Consider the following 19219-nt stretch of genomic DNA (forward strand, 5'->3'; position numbering starts at 1 on the left):
GTCGTATGTCGGCTGTTTGAGCCGATTATTGGACGAAAACAGTGTAGTGTGTACCCAGCTTAAGTTACAGGCATACAATGTAGCACATTAAACTTGATGAGGTGTCTCTGGAAGTGACAACCAGCTGTGTATGTATAAGTATTATTCTACTGTGACAGATGTGTATTTATAAGTATTATTCTAATGTGACACCCGGCTGTGCATGTAGAAGTATTATTCTACTGTGACAACCAGATGTGTATTTATAAGTATTCTTCTACTGTAGAGTGCTGAGCTCACATGTTCATATCAGAATTTTATCTAACACCCGCCTCTAGTTATGATTGGTTATGGAGAACTGCAGAATTTCCTCCTCAAAAGTTAGTGAATGAAGAGGAACTGGTCATTTGTACTTGAGATGGCTGCTGGCTTCTATATCCGGCTTACTGTACTGCTGCCTCTTCTGGTCCATGTTCCTTCTACCTTAAGCTGTGGTCCAAACCAATATCCAGAATTGTCTGACAAGAAACAGTTTTGCTGTGACTTCTGTGCTGCAGGTGAGACAATACTCTCTTAATCTGTTACAATGTGTTTAGTAGCCGCTGCCAATAGAGTTTTTATTCTGGAATGAAATGTTGAATGAAATATTCCTCGCTCAGGAGTAAAGGCACTTGCTTAAAATCAACAAATTATATATCTTCAATCTTGCAAATTATCTGCATTATATAGAATAATGATACAGTATTAACCAGAATGGCACTTTTCCTATTACCGCCACTGAACAATGCACTGATGACTGATTCTATCTGTTTGTTTAGCTGTTTGTTTTAATCTGATGGATAAATATTGAGCTGTTGATATAATTTTATTTTGTTATAAGTTACTTGCATTTAAGTTATGAAAAGTTCATTATTTTTCTATGAATAACTTGCTTGTTAAGAGAAAAAAATATAAAATCTTCTTAATGATTAACTGGAAATTAAATCCTGAAAATTAAAGTTTAAAGGGAGAATGACTAAATTGGCCAAGGATGAAATTATATATGGGGATATATGTCATCCTCTTGCAGTAACCAGGGCTGAATTAATTAATTAATTCATTGTTAAAGATATCCTTCTCGTCCATTCATTCATTCGTTCATTCATTTATTCAGACAAGTTGCTAGGACGGTTGAAAGTAGAGCGTTTTGTGCCAGTTTAGAAGGGGTTAGGGTTCACTTGAACAAGCACATTTAGAAAACTTGCTAACACTATGTTACAAATGGAACTGCGCTGAAAATCGTGCTGAACTAATTAAGTTCTGATGATTAACCCCGTCACAAGAGGTGACATTTACAAATGTCGCAACTTCTTTACATTTTCAAATGTCATGATGGAGATGAGGGGTCACCATATGATATCAACAGCGATTTCCTTCAGATTGGCGGGCCCGTCCTTGCTTGGCGCATCTGAATCAGGTATCCCATGCAAGGCATTATTAATAGATCTATGCTGACATGGATCTAATAGAAACTGCTACTGAAGTAATTTACTATATCTAAGGGGTCAATGTCTATAACTTGCCTAGCAGTGAAGTTAGTAATTGGTTAGGTTGCATTCTGACACATACTGGTTCAACCCATCAATAGACAAGGACGTATTGACTCTGTGAGCAAATATTTCTTACGCAGGGGGATTAGATACCTGCTCCCCAGGGGCTGGCTGGGCTGGGGGCAGGGGGTCTGGTTCCACTATAGTGGGCCACGTTAGGCTAGGTCACTGGGCCACCTGCACTTTGTTTCCCCCCCCCCCCCCTGCCCCTCTCTCCCGGGCTAAAATTTGCCAGCCTCCCCTGCTGCTCCCTGACTCCTATTTAATGCCTTTACCGTAAAGAAGACAAAGTAAAACACCTGTCACAACAGATATTAACAGTAACATTCAGTCTGAAAATAGACCTAAATCTATTCTAGGACACTTTATTGTATGCATATAAAGAATACTTCTTATCTCTCACCTGTACCTACTGCAGTCACAGAACTGGTTATTCAGTGCTTGCAGGAAAGACAGCGAGTGTTTGATGTGAACCCTCTGGCTCCCAATGTCAGGTACCAATCAATCAATATCATCATAAGATTTGCTTTGCGCTCTTGATGATGCGAATAACGTCATGAAACGGCGTCCACCTCTTCTTTTTCATCCCTCTTCCTAGACGGGAGAAGAAGAGTAGAATTGTTTTTATTATTATCGTTATAATTATCTATCTATAAAAGCATGGGTTATCGCATGCTCTTTTCCACAAGACCACAATCTGCTGGTGGATTTAGGCTGGGTACACACTACATGGTTTTTAAATGATTATCAGGCCAATCACGTGATAAACAAGCGTTTGGCCCAATATCACATTAGTGCGTACGCTACAACGAGGAACGATTAGCGTTTCAAAGCACTGTGTATCGTTTCTTTTGATTCTTACTCGGTCAAAAAATCTCGTCCAACAATGGAACGATGTCGTCCCAATCCTGCAGTGTGTAAGCACTCAGGACCGGCAGTGTCCATAGATCTCTATGGAGTGTGCAGAGTCACCATCTTATCTGCCGATGGTTATGACAGATTAAGAGCACAGATCTGAATGTGTTTAGTGTGTACACATGGATCGGCATGCTGATCGGGATTTTTTTTTTTTTTCAGTCGTTTGTAAAATCGTTAAGGATATCGCATCAGGAGAAATTATGTATAGTTTGTACCCAGCCATAGTAAAGTACAATCTGCTGACACTCATACAGTGCCTGATTCATTAAGGAAAGTAAAGCAAAAAAAATAAGTAACTTTGAACCTTTGCAATACCATGTCGCATTGAAGGGGGAGGTAAATTTAAAATGTGTGGACAGATTTATAGTTGGGGTAGGGCATGTCCTAGATCAACTTTTAAAGTCAGTGTAAAAATAAAGCTATCAAGTATCTGTGTCCACCATGAAAAAGCAGCCAGTATTTTCCTTATGTGCAAAACAATAAACTCATTTGCGCCCTTTGCACTGCAGCATGGTTTTGTCCAGGAGAACACTTACTCAGTTTTTTGTTTTACTTTCCTCAATGAATCAGGCTCTAAGTGTCTACTGAGGAAAAGTTCTCATGGTCGGCTGTGGTATGATTATAAATTTCCTTAAGTCTGATGAGCATAATGCGGGGGAGTGATATATTTCTCCTTTTGTAAAAATAGACAAGTATTATTTTTTTATATTTTTTTTGTCTGAAAATAAATGTAGTGTACAGAAGTGACACATTACTATGATCTGCAGATAATGCAGTTTTCATGTATCATGAAGTGGAAAAAAATATCATAGGGGAAAACCCACAGCGAAGGTGGACTAGTTTCATTGCACACTTTATTTTATTGTTTGAGTGATGTTTGTGTAAAATTACACAGAAAATGATTCATAGCTCATTGATAGACACAACTGCTGTGTTTTCCCTGAGTACATTCTTAGATATGTTAAATGCTACATGTTTAGCAGATACAGGGGCATATACAACAACTAGTGATGGCACACTTCCGTGCACTTACCGTAAAATCCACGGCCCTCTGTGTGTCCCGCATATTTAAGAACGGTGCATCGCAGCAGTTATCGTGGATATCTGCTGCTTTGCATTCTGCTTCGTTTTTGGGAGCAGTCACCATTCAATAATATGGTGACTGCTCCCTCTCGCAATCTAACAAGTTCCGAAAAATAGGTTTTTTTTGGAAACTTGTCATGATAATGTACGCCAGCTGAAGCTGGCATACATTAACATAATTAAAAAATTTCAGTGCTGTCAGCTCTGCTCCGAAGAGCAGAGCTGGACAACGCATGTGTGGAGGGATCACGTGATCCCTCCCTGTCACTCACCGCTCTGTCTCTGCTACTATAGTTGCAGAGACAGAGTGGAGATGTTTGGGCGCATGTCCAGTTCTTTGAACTGCACATGCGCAATTACAGTAAGAAGAGAAGCGAAGAGGACAATGAGGAGATCCGGACACAGCGCATTACGAAGAGGCGGGATAAGTGTGTTTTTTTTTGTTTTTTTTTATCACAGAAACAGCAGTTTATCGGAAATAATTCAATGCGATAAGGATTGAAAACTATTTTTCACTTTATGTGAACATTGATAATTGTGCCCTACAGTCCTTTAAGCGCTGGAGAGAAGTGACTCTGGAGTAAATAGTAATAAAAGATCACACATGTACGTTCTCAAACACCCTAATCTTTTGTCTGCAGCCAGGGCTCAGTCAGCAACAGTTCACAGATCATTTACTCACAATTCGTTCTAGATGACACGAGAAAATAGCTCAGGCATTGGGACAATGTAGCTTAGTGGTTACGTGCAAATTCTATTCACAAGAGCAGCTGTACAATCTACAGATGAGAGCCAACCGGAATAAAATTGTGGATGCACCACTTTCTGACATTTTCATGTGACCCGCAGATTACACTGTGATTTGTGTGAACAGCATATGCACGCAGACACCGGAATCCATGATCCTGATGCCTGCGTTATTTCTGAGCGCATTTCTTGCGTCTCGTGCAATGATTCAGCAGCAGCAGCTATTTATATAGCGCCACTAATTCTGCAGCGCTGTACAGAGAACTCGCTCATATCAGTCCCTGCCCCAATAGAGCTTACAGTCTAAATTCCCTAATAAACACACACAGACTAGGGTAAATTTTATAGCAGGCAAATAACCTACCAGTATGTTTTTGGAGTGTGGGAGGTAACCGGAGCACCCGGAGGAAATCCACGCAAACACATGGAGAACATACAAACTCCACACTGATAAGGCCATGGTCAATGCATTGTGAGAACATTCTCTGAAACTTTATTGAAGTATGAAGAGAAAAATGAATGAAAAGTGGATGATCTGTTTATGATAATGAGTATGAAGACCAGCAATACAATGAGTAAAGTCACCTTCTTGTGAAACCAATCTTTTTCCGTTTGGTCGTGAATAATAACAGGTCTATTTCTGTAACCACTAGGAGAGTGTACAGATAGTTGCTGTGAATGTGGTTTATTTCTTACAACGGAAAGTAGCAGTTACTACTGTAGAAACGCCTGCTCCTTGCTGCATTATTTACAACCATATAGTAATCTAGTAACATTGGAGCTGTGATATAGATATTTCTGAAATGTTTATAGGATAGTTTGTTGGTAACGCACAGTTAATTTTTTTTTTCATTTTCATTATCCTCCCTCCACTCCAAAAAAGTTATAATAATACTGATAACACACTTCTTTTATCATTTTGTATATGAATATTTGAATTTTCTTATGACCGCGCAGTACAATGCATGCGTCACTTTTTTCTCTATTGTTATGTCATGTGGCTCTTGCCCTGTGCTTAGGCCACTAAAAACATGGGTAATGTTCATAGTGAGATGGCATTGACGGGTTGAAACAACCCTACAAATGGTCTTGCATGTTGAGATTTGTCTGTTCGCTGTTCAGACCATGGGTGTCGAAAATGGACATTTCTGACTATTTTAGGAGCTCTATAATCAGTGCTGTTGGCGATTGCGGTGTCCTCTGGATTTTTGTCCAGGAACGACTGAAAGTCTGCTGGGTTTCACTTGTTCTCAGCCAATCTTGGTGGTTAGCAGGGCCGAGCAGACGCAGTCATATCGGATCAATATGGTGTACAGGGGCGCACGCAGGATTGTCAGAGAGAGAACTGCTGCGCATGCCTGCTATAAAATTTACCCTAGTCTGTGTGTGTGTTAGGGAATTTAGACTGTAAGCTCTATTGGGGCAGGGACTGATATGAGCGAATTCTCCGTTTCGGCAGCGCTGTCCTATACAGCACGGTGCTGTATACAATACAGCACGGTGCTGTATACAATACAGCACGGTGCTGTATACAATACAGCACGGTGCTGTATACAATACAGCACGGTGCTGTATACAATACAGCACGGTGCTGTATACAATACAGCACGGTGCTGTATACAATACAGCACGGTGCTGTATACAATACAGCACCGCCGCGGACGCTTCTTTGACAGCGCCGCGGCTGCTGTATAGGACAGCGCCGCTATGGTGGCCACTTAGTTAGCGCGCGGGGGGGGGGGGGGGGGGGGGTTTCTGGAGACTCAGAAACCCCCCATGCATGCGCCACTGGTGTAAATTGGCCAAATTAGCCAGCAGAATGGACTCCTTAAAAAGCTTTGGGGAGCAGAGCGAGAGTGTCTGTAAGGTTCACAATTGGGATGCTCTCTCCATAAGATATAACGGCTAACGCCATCTTCAGATGGTGTTAGCTGTTGGGGTCAAGCTCTGAATTTCGGAGCTTGGTAAATAGGGTAAATCAGCCCCTGTAGTTATCTATGGGGACTGGATATGCAATTGAAGAGGCTGAGAACGCAGCAGATACCGGAGATATCTGCTGTGATCCTCTATTAATAAAAAGCCTGGAAATTTAAACCTCTTTGGAGGTTCATTAATAGGCCCCAAAGTAGGGTGTGGTCCTCATTTAGGTTCAGAGTTATTGCAAACCATAAGACCAGAACCATACAGTGATAATAATTTTGTATGCTTTTAGATTGTAATTGTAAAAACTATGAATGTGGCACAAATCCGTCCCTAGTGTAAGATCTAAAAAAAAATATCAGTCAATACATAGCAAGAACCATTGTATATGTAGCATCCTGCCCACCTTATGGGGCATTCAAATTTGAGCATGGTCCTCTTAACTGTTCTAGGGAATGTCGTACAATCCCCAGCACTGCAGTGACAATGTAATCTATACTAGTTGTCTGAGCCTGCCACTAATGACATTTGCAAGAGAGCAGGTAGTGAAAGTTTCCGGCATGGTCACACCAGCATGCATAGGTCTAGCGCGTGTCCTAGATTTCCCAAAACAGTTCGTCTTTTTCCACCCAAAATCTTTAGCCCACAATATTTAGTTATGGCCTCAACAAATATCAGGTCAGATGGGTGTCCCAGTTCTTCCTTTAAAAATTATAGGACCCGTCCCAGTGCCAGCAAGCCGTAAACCACCACTGTCCATATCCCATGTGCCCGGTTGAATCACATCACAGAAGATTCGCTCATTTAGCCGGTAGATTGCATCTGCAGTATTTTTCTGAAAAAGCAGAAATTAATTTACTATCCTTACATATGTTGTACTGTGTAATAAATATATATATATATAAAATCTCATGCTTGCCAACTTTTCCTCGTTGGCTTCAGGGAGATCCTAGGAGAGGTGGGGGGGGGCTTGACAAACAGCATAATTTTGGCACCGCCACCTAAAAGATTGTCACAATTTTGGCCAATTACAGCAGGGCTAAAATTATGCAATATTTGTGTCATTAAGCCCCGCCCCGCCACTTATCTATTGCGGGGGCGAGAACCGGGAGTCTCCTGGACATTCTGGGAGAGTAGTCAGCTATGCGTTAAAGAAAAGCAGCTAATGAATCTCTAGAGACTAAAGTGTCTTTTACATTTTTGTCTCCATTACTGAAGTAATTTTGTCTTACCAGTCAGTCTTTGAATAAATATTGGTCTCCATGAAAATGGCCACCTCCATAAGCATCAATACATGGACATAGGACACAATTTCTGAACCGTGTCATCATGCCACAGATGGCGAAGCCAACCACGTCTTGTACTGGCTCAGCATCAGGGAGAATGCCAGACTCTTCAGGGACTCTCCCTGACATTCAGGGAGAGTTGGCAAGTATGATATATATATATATATGTGTGTGTGTAAACAAGCAGGACTGAACAGTACATAGAATATGACTCTTATACAGGACACGAAAAATGGAGCACCAATATATGCAAATGGAAAAAAAATTGGTGACAAAACAATCCAGTATCACCAGAAAGTGAGAATGTGTGCAGGTACTGTTATATTTTACTACTGATTTATTTATTAGTGCTTTATTTTTTTTCAGGTCAACAAATATCAGACATATGTACATTCCACAATGCAGCATCGAAGTGTACTGATTGCAAAGACCAATATTATAACCCAAAGAATGCCAGAGGCTACTGTAAGCAATGCATGACTTGTTATAAAGGTAAGCAAAAGAGCAAAGGAAAAAAAAAGTAAATTCAACGCTAAAAATGTAATTTCGGATGCAGTTCACTATGAGCAAAAAAAAAATGCAAAATACCTACTTTTTTTAAGATGCACCCTCCATCTAGCCGGTGTATGGGATGGTCTGAAGCTATGATTCTCTCTCCTAATAAGGGGGGCCTTGTCTGCTGCAGTCTTGTGGATGCCCTGTCCTCTGAATCCCCCCCCCCCCCCTCTGATTTGCATGAAGGGGCGGGGCATTGACAACTCTGCTTGCTTGAATCAGGCAAGCTCTAGTAAAAGGGAGAAGCTGAACCAATTTTTTGTAAGCTCCCCCACCCCCCCCCCAAAAAAAAATGTTTACATCTGTTTGTCGCTTTACAGATGAAGGAAGTATTGAAATATCGCCATGTACCAAAAGTTCTGATGCTGTTTGCGCCTGTCCCGAAGGAAGTACCCCAAAAAATGAAAGGAACACGGCTTGTCGTTGTGACCAAGGCAAAGAAATCGTAAATAATAGTATGTTCCATACAATTACGTTAGGTTTAATATAGTGCAATAGGTACATTGTGAAGCAGAAAAAAAATGGACTAGACACCTCCTGCGACACCTCCTGCGGGCAGCATATGCTAAAACAGTAGAACCCACCTGCTGCCCTCCACAGTATGCTGAAATTCCAGTAGCCCCATTCCTCTCCTGGAAATGTTCTTATTGCAGCTGGTTGAGAAGAGCCCCAACCAGCCACAGAGGTCAGGGGATGACGAGTTCACTCTACAGCCTACAGACAGCACATAGTTCATCTCTAGTATTTATAGTTCAGTAATATGCAGGAAACAGCTGGGAATAATGTATTGTTGAAAGCCGGTATGATAATTGGAAAAGCTAAATGTAATGGTTTCACAGCTGGGTATAATGCATTGTGTACATGCCAGGTGTAATATGATGGGGGCTGCTGAGGGTAATATGTTGAACGCAGCTGGGTATAATATACTGGATACTCCTGAGTGCTGGACAATGTTAGGTTTAATATGTTGGGTACTGCCGAGTATGAGATGTTTGGGTAATAGGTGACGTTTAACACATAGCAATCGTTTCTTTAATACAACATAATTATAAAGTATTATTTTCTTTTCAAATGTCTATATAGTCATTTTTTTTAACATACATGTTTGAGTACAACTGCAAATTTAGCACTGATTACCCACAAACAATGAACTTGTCTTTTCTGATTCTTTTAGAATGCCAACCCTGTCGTTCGGGATATTTCTCGACTATTGAAAATAGTGTCTGTCGTCCATGGACGGAGTAAGTTGATCCAACTTTATATTGAAAAATGTCTTATTTAGAGGATGTCACTTGTGTTTTGTGGGGTTTATCCTTGTAGACAAGACCAGGGGTACTCCCATATCTCAGAAATTCTCTATCACTTATATCAAAATTGCCTGTTATCAGCCGTTAAGTGGTGGTGGTCTTGACTCATTGAGGTTCCTAATGAGTTGATAGGCCATAATCTTGAGAATATTGGTTAAGCCCACATATGGACTATTGCCACTTTATGCATGTGATGGGGGCAGTTTAATGGGACTCTAACCCCTTTTTTAATGATGTTTTTGCCTCCTGTGTAGACAGCCTTAACAGATCTTGAACCTGTCCTATTTGACTGGTGGTTTTCTGTCATTGAGCTTCACACTGAGAGGACCTGATGGTGTGGTCATGCCCGTATCTATATTTTTCACCTGTGATTCTCCTGTCCCCTCCCCCTTTCTTGTCCCAACCCCTCCCCCCTCTCTCCACTGCCCACACTCCAACGCCCAGCATTTTACCATCTGACCTTCTTTGGCTCACGTTCCTGACCTCCTCTGTCAGCTCTGTCAGTAAATCTCAGGGTGGCCGGGTTCAAGCTGATGGTGCTTGGGCTCTTTGCGGCCAGATAACTGAGAGCGGGCAGCCCTAACTGCCTCCATGAGACTCGTTGACAGTGAAGCTCTTAGATGTGGGCTTGCCTGTCATGGCCTCATGTACAGAACCAATAACTGAACCAATCCAATGGAAAGCTGTCTCGGAAGTTCCAGCAGGTAAGTACTGGGAGCTCTCAGGTAAGTACTGGAAGCCACTGACAGCCCAACTCCTTGCACCAGCAATGTAGTCTGATAAAATAGCTTTTTTTTTTTTTGCTACCCCTAAAGTTTTGGTTGTAAGTCCCACCTGAGGCAAGGTCCTACAAGGAATCCATAGATGGGGCTGAGCACCCCCCCCCCCCCCCCCCAAAGGGACCATGAGTTTATATGTGTTTGTATTTATTCACTGTTTGCACAACCTGTAAAAGCAGCCTTATTTCTCTGCCTATCGCCTAATCCCTGTCATCGTGTCCTTACCAGCTGCAGCGCAAAGGGTGAAACGGTTGTGGAGACGGGTTCTGCCACGCGAGATGTAAAATGTACCAAACCGAAGAACGTCACGGTGGATATCCTCCCCAGTGCTGTAACGTCAACACAGACACATTCAATCCAAGGAAGGAAAGCGACCACTCTTCAGAGTACCAGAAATAACCCTCCTGACATCTTCAACACCGAACCCACAGGAAACGGCTCTCTGTCCTGGGGTGGGTATCAGTCGTTATAAGTTTTTTAATCCTTGACAGATACTGTGCCGTTATTTTTTATACCCAAAAGTGGTCATTTTTCATACCACGTGGGAGTCTCTGACATAGGTGCTTAGTGCAGATAAAATGTTCCTCCTCATTGAGGCAGAAAACAATATTATGTAAATATATTGTGACTTTTTTTTTACTGATATATTTGCACATGTGCACAGGATTTTGCCCTATCTTTGAGTGGCAAACTTGCTTAACTAGTGCTTGGGATGTTATTTATGTCACAAAGTGTGATTCATAATCTTACTTTTACAGATAGTGGCATACACGTTTCTTGCTGGTTGCTAGTACTACAGTATAACTTTGGCAGCCAGGGTGTATGTTAGGCTGGGTACACACTATACAAACTTTTTCCCGATGCGATATCCTTAACGATTTTACCAACAATTAAAAAAAAAAAAAGTCCCGATCAGCCTGCTGATTCCTGTGTACACACTATACACGTTTTACATGATTTACTTTCAGATCTGTGCTCTTCATCTGTCATAACCATTGACTGAAAAGATGGTGACTCTGCACACTCCATAGAGATCTATGGACACTGCCGAATTGGAACGATATTGTTCCATTGTTGAATTACATTTTTAGTCCGGTTTAATAATCATATGAAACAATATGATGAGCTTTGGAACCATAATCGTTCATCGTTGCAGTGTACACACTAATGTGATATCAGGCCGAACGGTCGTTTATCGTCTAATTGGCCGATAATCGGCTGAGTAAACTGTAGTGTGTACCCAGCCTTACACTATACACTGTGTCTATGTTACCTCTACACTTACCGGTAGCACATTGCTAATTGTCTTTTGCTTGACTTTTCATATGAAGTGAAAGGGAGATATAAGATTACTACAACCTTCCCAGTGGTCACACGGATCAATATGTTGGCATGAAACATTTCTGACCCCAGTTGTGATAAGCAACATGCTATTGATCCAGAAACTGAAATGTAGGGACTATACCTTTTTATTATATTTTATGACACCTATAGAGAGAATTATGTTGATGTAGAAAAAAGGCAAGTGGAACTACAAGTCTCAGTGTTGTTCTACTTTGTTTAGGATGATCTAAAGCTCGTCGAAATGTTCAAGAGGGTCAAAATAGTTCAGCAAAACATTGGCCGCATTTGATATTTGGTAGTGAACTTTCAAACAAAATTTGTCGTAGTGTTTCAATCCGACCTCAACTATCCCGGCAAGCTGAAAGAATAAATTATGGTCCCTCCAGTTTTATTCATTGGCTACAAATTCCGCAAGAATGGTGAAGCAAAGCAGGACAGAGATTGTATCATCAAACCTCTGTGATTCAACATATTATGCAAACCTTATAATGCTTTAGAATGTTTACCGGGTTCTGTTCTCCTTTGCACAGATTGTATGACGTGTAATTTCCTGTTTTACTCTCCTAGGGACCCTGGCATTTATTCTGATTGGCAGCACCCTACTCTCAATCTCTGCCGGAATAATTATAACTATGATCATTCAGGCAATTCGTAAGAAGAGGAACAGAGGGTTCATTAGTAAGTATTACAAAGTTCAATCACAACTGGATGGTATAGAGGATGCAGACTCTCTCGGTCAGTGACCATACAAAGAACTACATGTTGTATTAGAGAGAGGGAGGAGTGTACTGGCTCAACTTCCCTAGATGTCAGAATCTATTTGTTTACTTGGAAAGCAATTAAGAAGTTGCTGTTTGTACACAGCTATATTTCTGTGTTAAAGTCTCACAGTCACTGACTTTAATCTGTCAAAAAAGCCTAACAACAGTGGAGGTAATTTATAAAGTGCACTCAATACGCACCAGAAATTGGTTTTGCATTAGTGCGCCTTGATGGTCCATACCGTGAACATCAAAATGTACAGTTAATCTCCTCTTAATAGTATCGTTCATGGGTAAGTGGAGAAGCAGTGCAATAGTAAAGTGCTTTGCGTCATGAAAATGATGGTGCGCACATCCGCAACAGGGAACGCCCCTAAAACTCTTGCATCCTCACCCCTACTAACGATGATTTAGGGCTGTGTCTTGGCTGCTTTTGCGCTTTGGAAATTGCTGCCAGTGTATGTTGCAGCAGGATTTTTAAACCTCTTTTGGGAATGCTCGTAGACAGTAGACTTGGCAATAGTGCTCAATGTCAAGCAGCAGCTGCAAAGGCCAATAAATTATTGGCATGCATAAAAAGGGGCATAGATGCAAGGGAAGACGGTGTAATTTTGCCACTATATAAATTTTTGGTAAGACCTCATCTTGAATACGGAGTACAGTTCTGGGCACCACTCTATAAAAAAAAAAAAAAAAAAAAGACATTTAGGAACTAGAAAGGCTTCAGAGAAGGGCGACAATATTGATAAAGGGTTTAGAGTCATTAAGTTATGAGGAAAGGTTAGCCAGTTTAGGCATGTTTACTTAAGAAAAGAGGCGTCTAAGTGGGATATGATTACTATGTACAAATACATTAAGGGAATCATTTGCTGAACTTGTACGTTCTTGTGGAATTTGACTGCCTTAGTCAGCAACAACTTTGACGTTCTATTCATTACTTATACAAGCTACTGCAATCATTTGTACATCAGCTATGTGCGCTGTAAAATACATGTAATTTTTAAGCACTATTAGGTCTAACAAGAAGTTAAATACATTTTTTTAAGAAAATTATAACTTAAAATTATTTCCCTTCATTTAGCTGCCCCCAAAACTTGCTGACTGAGACAGCTGCCTCGGATTGCCTCCTTATTGCTTCACCCCTGCATTCTACACTTTTTTATTATCATATGTTGTCCCGTGCTTTTATATACTTAATGGAATCCTTTGCTGTTCCGTTATGCCATGTTATGCCATGTTCTGTCATGTGACACTCTGTATTGTTTTATCTTATCACATGACCTCCCGTGCTTTGCTGTATTCTCGCATGATCCTATTGGTTGGGCCCACTGATCCTTACATCTGATGTTTTCTATGTGTTTCCTCTCCCAGGAGTTCAGAGGTGCAAACTACCCGTGCAGGAGGAGAGCACAAGTTCTGATACCAGCCTTGCCAAGGAGTGCCCAGCATGAGCTAGCCTGGGAGCTCACACATGGCAGTCTTATCAACTGTCCTTACCACTGGCATCCAGTGACTTACTATAATAGAGGGACTGTGACTTGGAGTGACTTACAGTATCTGCAGCTCACCCTACAACCCGGTTCTATATGGGACTGTATAGCACCCGTGACGTACTATAGACTCTATTGTCTCCATATCCCATTGAGGAGTCTCAATTTTAATATGTCATTTCCGTTAAATCCTCCTGGATGACCGATCAGAAGTAATATATCTGAACGTCTGAAGGATGCTGAGGATGATTGTTTAACTGGAGGAGTTTAACCTATAGTACAATTATGTATTGTGTTGTCTTATTGTGCCGTCATCAACAGATGTTACATAAATTACATTTTCATGAATATATACTCATGCATTCTAGTCAAATCAAGCTACTTAAGGTGTTAAAAAGGTTCTTGTCATGCATTTGGGCCTAGCCCAGGCCTCCTCAGGGGAAGAGCGTTACTTCCTGACGCAAGCGCCCTTTTTTAACGTGGTTTTGTCCACATGTCACCACCTCATCATTTTTCTCCATCACCTCATCCTTCATCTTCATCGCCACATCCTTCATCAAGCTACTTAAGGTGTTAAAAACTCCCCACTGTCACCCCCGGCAACCACCAACCACTCCCAACTGTCACTTCTCCTTCAAGAAATATATAGGTCAGTGTATAACTCTGCCCAGCAGGTGGCGCTGCAGCTTGGTTTTTTTTTTTTTCACACACGCCACTAGGCATTTATATAGTAGATAATCAGTGCTCTGTCTTCGTAGACACAGGCCATAACTGACAGTATACAAGGACAGCATTATAAGGAGGGAGCCATATATTATGCTAATTTATCACACACTTGGTTTGGTCTAAATAAAAGACAATATTCCACTTTTTTGGATTTACTCATTAAATTGTTCGGCCATGGAAATACCATCTACCTATTGATGCACAATATTAGGGAATTGATGGTGCGGGGTAACAATTGAAGTAATCATTTCTTAGAACGATCAAAGAACCCCTTTTGTGACATGTCAGGGACAGAGCACACACAACTAACTCCTGTGTGTGCCTTTTGTGAGCTAAGAACAGGTTCTTACCCCCAAAAAACTCCAAACATAAGCATGAAAAACTTACTGTAAGGTTATTCTAAATTTGCAGGGATTGGTTAGTAATTCATTCCCAAAAGGCAAGGGCAAACGCAGGATTTGTAGAGGGGGTTTCCACACCACGCTGCCAGTGGGCGTGACCAGCATGCATGGGGGTGTGGCTATAATATTAAACAGTGCTTGGCTGCTCTCAAACTCTTTCTATCCCCATAATAGACAAGGGCAATGCTGCATGCATTACTGTTAGGTGCACGCAGATCTCCCTTTTCAGGCAGAGCTGTGTAAAGCGGGAGCAGGGTCCAGCCACCTCAATTATACAGTGTCCCAGGCTTGGAGGGGGGGGGGGGTCCCAGGCACTAGGAAACCCCCCTTGGTTTGCCTATGAGAGTGGTATGTTTTTCTGACATTTTTAGTAATGATGTATTATGTGATGTCATTGTGTCAGCATTTCAATACTGTCCAATTCTTAACATATGGATTATGGTTGCAACATGGAAACATTGTGTTCTTTTTTGCACTTGTGGCAGTAAACACACTCTTCAGGGGGATTAATCACGAATTTGTATCTTGAGCAATTTTTGAACACAGAAGAGGCAATGACTTAGAACAAGGATTCGTACTTGTTTGTGCAGGTAGCTGTTGTCAATGTAAAATATTATGTTTTTTTTAGTGAACAAATACAATGTTTTGAATTTTATTATATTTATTTATTTGCTGTGATAGCACACTCTTCAGTCTGTCAGCTATTGCCTGAGTAAAGGCTTGAGGGATGTTCAGCTCGCCTATCCTACCACCTCCTGCCCATCTTACCCATCACCTCCTGCTCATCTTACCCATCGCCTCCACTTACTTCGCCTGCCATCTCCATTTTTTCCCAGTTGGTCTCTCACCACCCCTCCCTCTAGAATGTAAGCTCTCGCAGAGCAGGGTCCTCTCTACCTATTGTCCCACGTCTGTCTGCTGTCTGATTCCATTGTACTCCCTGTCACGTCTATTGCTGCACTGTGTGAGTCCCCATAGCTTTACTCACACTCATCTGTGCTACTTATGTGTATTACCTAATTTATTTGTTACTTGCTTCTGTATCCGGCACCACGGAATCTGTGGCGCCTTATAAATAAATAATCATAATGTCATCGATAGCAACTCTCTAAACCAAGAACAGCAATCCTACAGGCAATATGTAAGTACTGCATGCCATCTAATAAACTATTTCTTTTTTTGAATAACCTTAGCATTATTTTAGACTGACTTCCAAGCTTTTGTATTGCTATTTACTGTGCTGGATTCAGCACTGTATACCATTTTCCGCATCTTGGTGTGCCCATTGGCATATATTTGAAAAACGTTTCCATCAGAGCAATGGATTGATGTCACCTACCTTTCATTTCCAGTTTCACCCATTGTACTGTTTTCATCTCCTCTCCTTTGCAGCCATCAGAAACTGTGGGACCCAGTATGATTGAAATAGGTAGGGCACCCGCACCAGTAAGATGAGCTGCAGATAATCCATGATGTCCCACAATTTTTAGTATGGAATGCTAACCCAATATGAGAAAATGTTCTGGACTTTATATTTGTCCTTTCAGATACACTGACATTCACACATAAATAAGGGCAGAAAAGATGATAGTTTTTTTTTCCACATACCTAATCTTAATCTACTTGCAGTGCCTACATTTTACCATTATATTGTACCATTGGGATTCCCTGTAATATAAAACCAGCGATCAGGGACAAAACTAAAAAGATGCCCCCAAAAAGGAAAATCGTTGAAGTCTGTACACTGTTTGCACACTGACGATAAGGGGGCATGCTCATACCACGCGGGAGGCCACGTCTCTACGAGGGCTTGCCTAGTGCTTGTGAAGTGCTAGGCCACCATTAGCCCCTCTTCATTCCCCAAACAAAACACCCCTGCACCGCCACGCCCACCAATTGCTGACGAGGGACTGATGTGAATGAGTTCTCCGTACAACGCTGGGGAATTAGTGGCGCTATATAAATAAATAGATGATGATGATGATATTGCACCCTATGTTTCATTAACAAAGCGAAAATTTGTTCACTTTTACAAAATTGCTTGTATGTAATAAACGCTTGCAATAATGCTACTTTTGTGTTATCTCTGTAAAATCCTATGTGATTTAAATTGTGTGTTTTTTATTCTCATTTCTGTAATAAATTTATAAGTAAACACATATCCAAGCTGCACGTGTCTTCAATTATAAACCACCAGTGGGAAATGCAATTTCATCAGATGTCTATTAAAGTAATAGTTTGAATGTCTAGACGATGCTATATAAGATAATATAATTAAAATTATTATCAGGGTTCTAGCCAAACCAGTTTTCATATTTGCATTCACTGCAGTGTAAATGGTACATTCAGAATGGTGGATAAAATGATTTCTATGAATGTATAAGTGATCAGGAGGTTTATAATGTTATGAAATAGTAAAGTTTCGGGGACATATTAAGCAAAAACTGCATTTTTGACACAAACGTTTTAATTCCTTATTTCAATGGAATGGAAGATTGTGACCATTTTATAAAAAGTGTCACGACAAACTGCTGTCCCTCTACAGCTCAGGTGGATGCTAGATGGCGAATAACCGTCAAGCATTCATCCAGCATCACCTCAAGTGATTGTGTGAGCGCCTCTTTGCAATCCTCATAGGGATCAATGATCCCTTTTACAGTACCATTTAAGCTGCTTTCTGTAGTATAGAGGTGTGTAAAATAGTACATTTAATTCTTTATATGCTCATATATTATATTTGTATATTACTCTTTCATTTGGTTATGAGTAGTTAAAGCAGTCCTGCTCTATAGGCCTGTTGTGGTGTTTCATTGTTTCAACACAACTTCTATGTTTTAGCTTTAAAATATTTGCAATAATCAATAGTTAAAGATAATTGAGACATTAAGATGCTTTTGACATGTAGTCAGGATGGCCGAGCGGTCTAAGGCGCTGCGTTCAGGTCGCAGTCTCCTCTGGAGGCGTGGGTTCGAATCCCACTTCTGACAACCTTTTTGTTCTGTTTTATCATCAACTAGTTATTGTGTTAACGAAAACATGTTTGCTTTCCCCATACCAAAAACATTTACTTTCCCTATAGCAAAAACATTTACTTTCTCTATAGCAGAAGCATTTATTTATTTATTTATTTAATGATGTATAATATTAAATATATTATATCAATATATAATATTGAGCGCATTGCCAAGAAAAGACATGTTCAAATACCAGCATAGTGTCGTGTTTCAAATGGAAGTATTGAAATATATATTTGCAAAAGAACTGCCGAAACCCGGGATCGAACCAGGGACCTTTAGATCTTCAGTCTAACGCTCTCCCAACTGAGCTATTTCGGCTACCATGTTACTGTTTAGTGAAATATCAATTTTGTTCAAAGAAGGGTAATTGCTTTTGACCTTAAGAAGGACTCCATGTGATTCTATAATTTCCTGGCCAGTATTTTCTGCTTTTAGTCATCAATAAATTAGAATCTATTTGTATTGGTTAGATAGGATATCATAGGCTTTGTCATTTTAATCCCTTATCTTTAGCAGTTTAGCCAATTCAGCATATCAGTTATACCAACTCTGTGAATACCATGTGCATAATAAAATATTACAGTAGAACTATCAATGCAAAAACATGAAGAACCTATGTTTAACAAACAAGCAGTGAAAAAAAAAGGGATAGCACCAGTGAAGTTTATTGGGTAAATATAGTACTTTGAAAAAAGAAAATATTTACAGACCACCCCAGATGGGACTCGAACCCACAATCCCTGGCTTAGGAGGCCAGTGCCTTATCCATTAGGCCACTGGGGCTGATAAGATTATAATAGACAACGTATTCACTGAGATTGCGTGTTCACTGAGACTGACGTATCTTGAAATTTCCAGTTTAATTGTTTAAAAATATCTATTATTTAATTGCATCGCACTGTGTAATAACTTAGAAGTGCTCAATGGAACTGGTACACTGTAAATACTGACTTCCCATGATTTTCTACTGCAACATAATTTCTATATATGTTTTCTAGTTTTAAAATAAAAAAAAAAATAGTAACATAGCACTGATAAAATGATACATCAAAATCACAATGTCAGAATTTAGAACTTGCATTGTCTGGTAGCGTGGCCGAGCGGTCTAAGGCGCTGGATTTAGGCTCCAGTCTCTCTGGAGGCGTGGGTTCGAATCCCACCGCTGCCAATCATTTTTTATTTTTTATGCCTCTAATTATTCTGCTACTTTCCTTTAGATGGCGTTGTTACATTACTTTATAATTACAGAAAAGTATCAGATGCTTATACGTGTCTGAGGCTGCTCTGCTCGACGTTTATGAAGGTCAGATGGGGAAG

The 19219-nt window shown here is 40.6% G+C and overlaps 1 protein-coding gene and 4 non-coding genes across 5 annotated transcripts; 3 read left to right on the forward strand and 2 right to left on the reverse strand.

Moving 5' to 3' along the window:
* Positions 1–328: 328 nt before the first annotated feature.
* Positions 329–14106, forward strand: LOC142106818 (uncharacterized). Its single transcript, XM_075189844.1, has 7 exons — positions 329–536; positions 7889–8014; positions 8398–8532; positions 9252–9318; positions 10392–10615; positions 12075–12185; positions 13640–14106. Exons 1-7 carry the CDS (start codon positions 368–370, stop codon positions 13717–13719), a joined length of 912 nt encoding a protein of 303 aa, XP_075045945.1. The 5' UTR covers positions 329–367; the 3' UTR covers positions 13720–14106.
* Positions 14107–17789: 3683 nt separating this feature from the next.
* On the forward strand, positions 17790–17872 carry TRNAL-CAG (transfer RNA leucine (anticodon CAG)). Its single transcript has one exon. It is a non-coding gene; the product is annotated as a tRNA-Leu (tRNA).
* A 275-nt stretch (positions 17873–18147) lies between these two features.
* On the reverse strand, positions 18148–18220 carry TRNAF-GAA (transfer RNA phenylalanine (anticodon GAA)). Its single transcript has one exon. It is a non-coding gene; the product is annotated as a tRNA-Phe (tRNA).
* A 392-nt stretch (positions 18221–18612) lies between these two features.
* Positions 18613–18685, reverse strand: TRNAR-CCU (transfer RNA arginine (anticodon CCU)). The gene has a single exon. It is a non-coding gene; the product is annotated as a tRNA-Arg (tRNA).
* A 303-nt stretch (positions 18686–18988) lies between these two features.
* Positions 18989–19070, forward strand: TRNAL-UAG (transfer RNA leucine (anticodon UAG)). The gene has a single exon. It is a non-coding gene; the product is annotated as a tRNA-Leu (tRNA).
* The last annotated feature ends 149 nt before the right edge of the window (positions 19071–19219 follow it).

The sequence above is a fragment of the Mixophyes fleayi genome, chromosome 11 (genome assembly GCF_038048845.1).
Source record: "Mixophyes fleayi isolate aMixFle1 chromosome 11, aMixFle1.hap1, whole genome shotgun sequence".
In the NCBI taxonomy this organism is placed as follows: Eukaryota; Metazoa; Chordata; class Amphibia; order Anura; family Limnodynastidae; genus Mixophyes; species Mixophyes fleayi.

Bases quoted from the DNA above. Each gene is read 5' to 3' on its own strand.
- LOC142106818 (XM_075189844.1), top strand. From the start codon at position 368: ATGAAGAGGAACTGGTCATTTGTACTTGAGATGGCTGCTGGCTTCTAT. The intron at 9,319-10,391 runs GTAAGTTGATCC...TGTCCTTACCAG, and splicing joins GTCTGTCGTCCATGGACGGA to CTGCAGCGCAAAGGGTGAAA. The intron at 12,186-13,639 runs GTAAGTATTACA...TTCCTCTCCCAG, and splicing joins GAGGAACAGAGGGTTCATTA to GAGTTCAGAGGTGCAAACTA.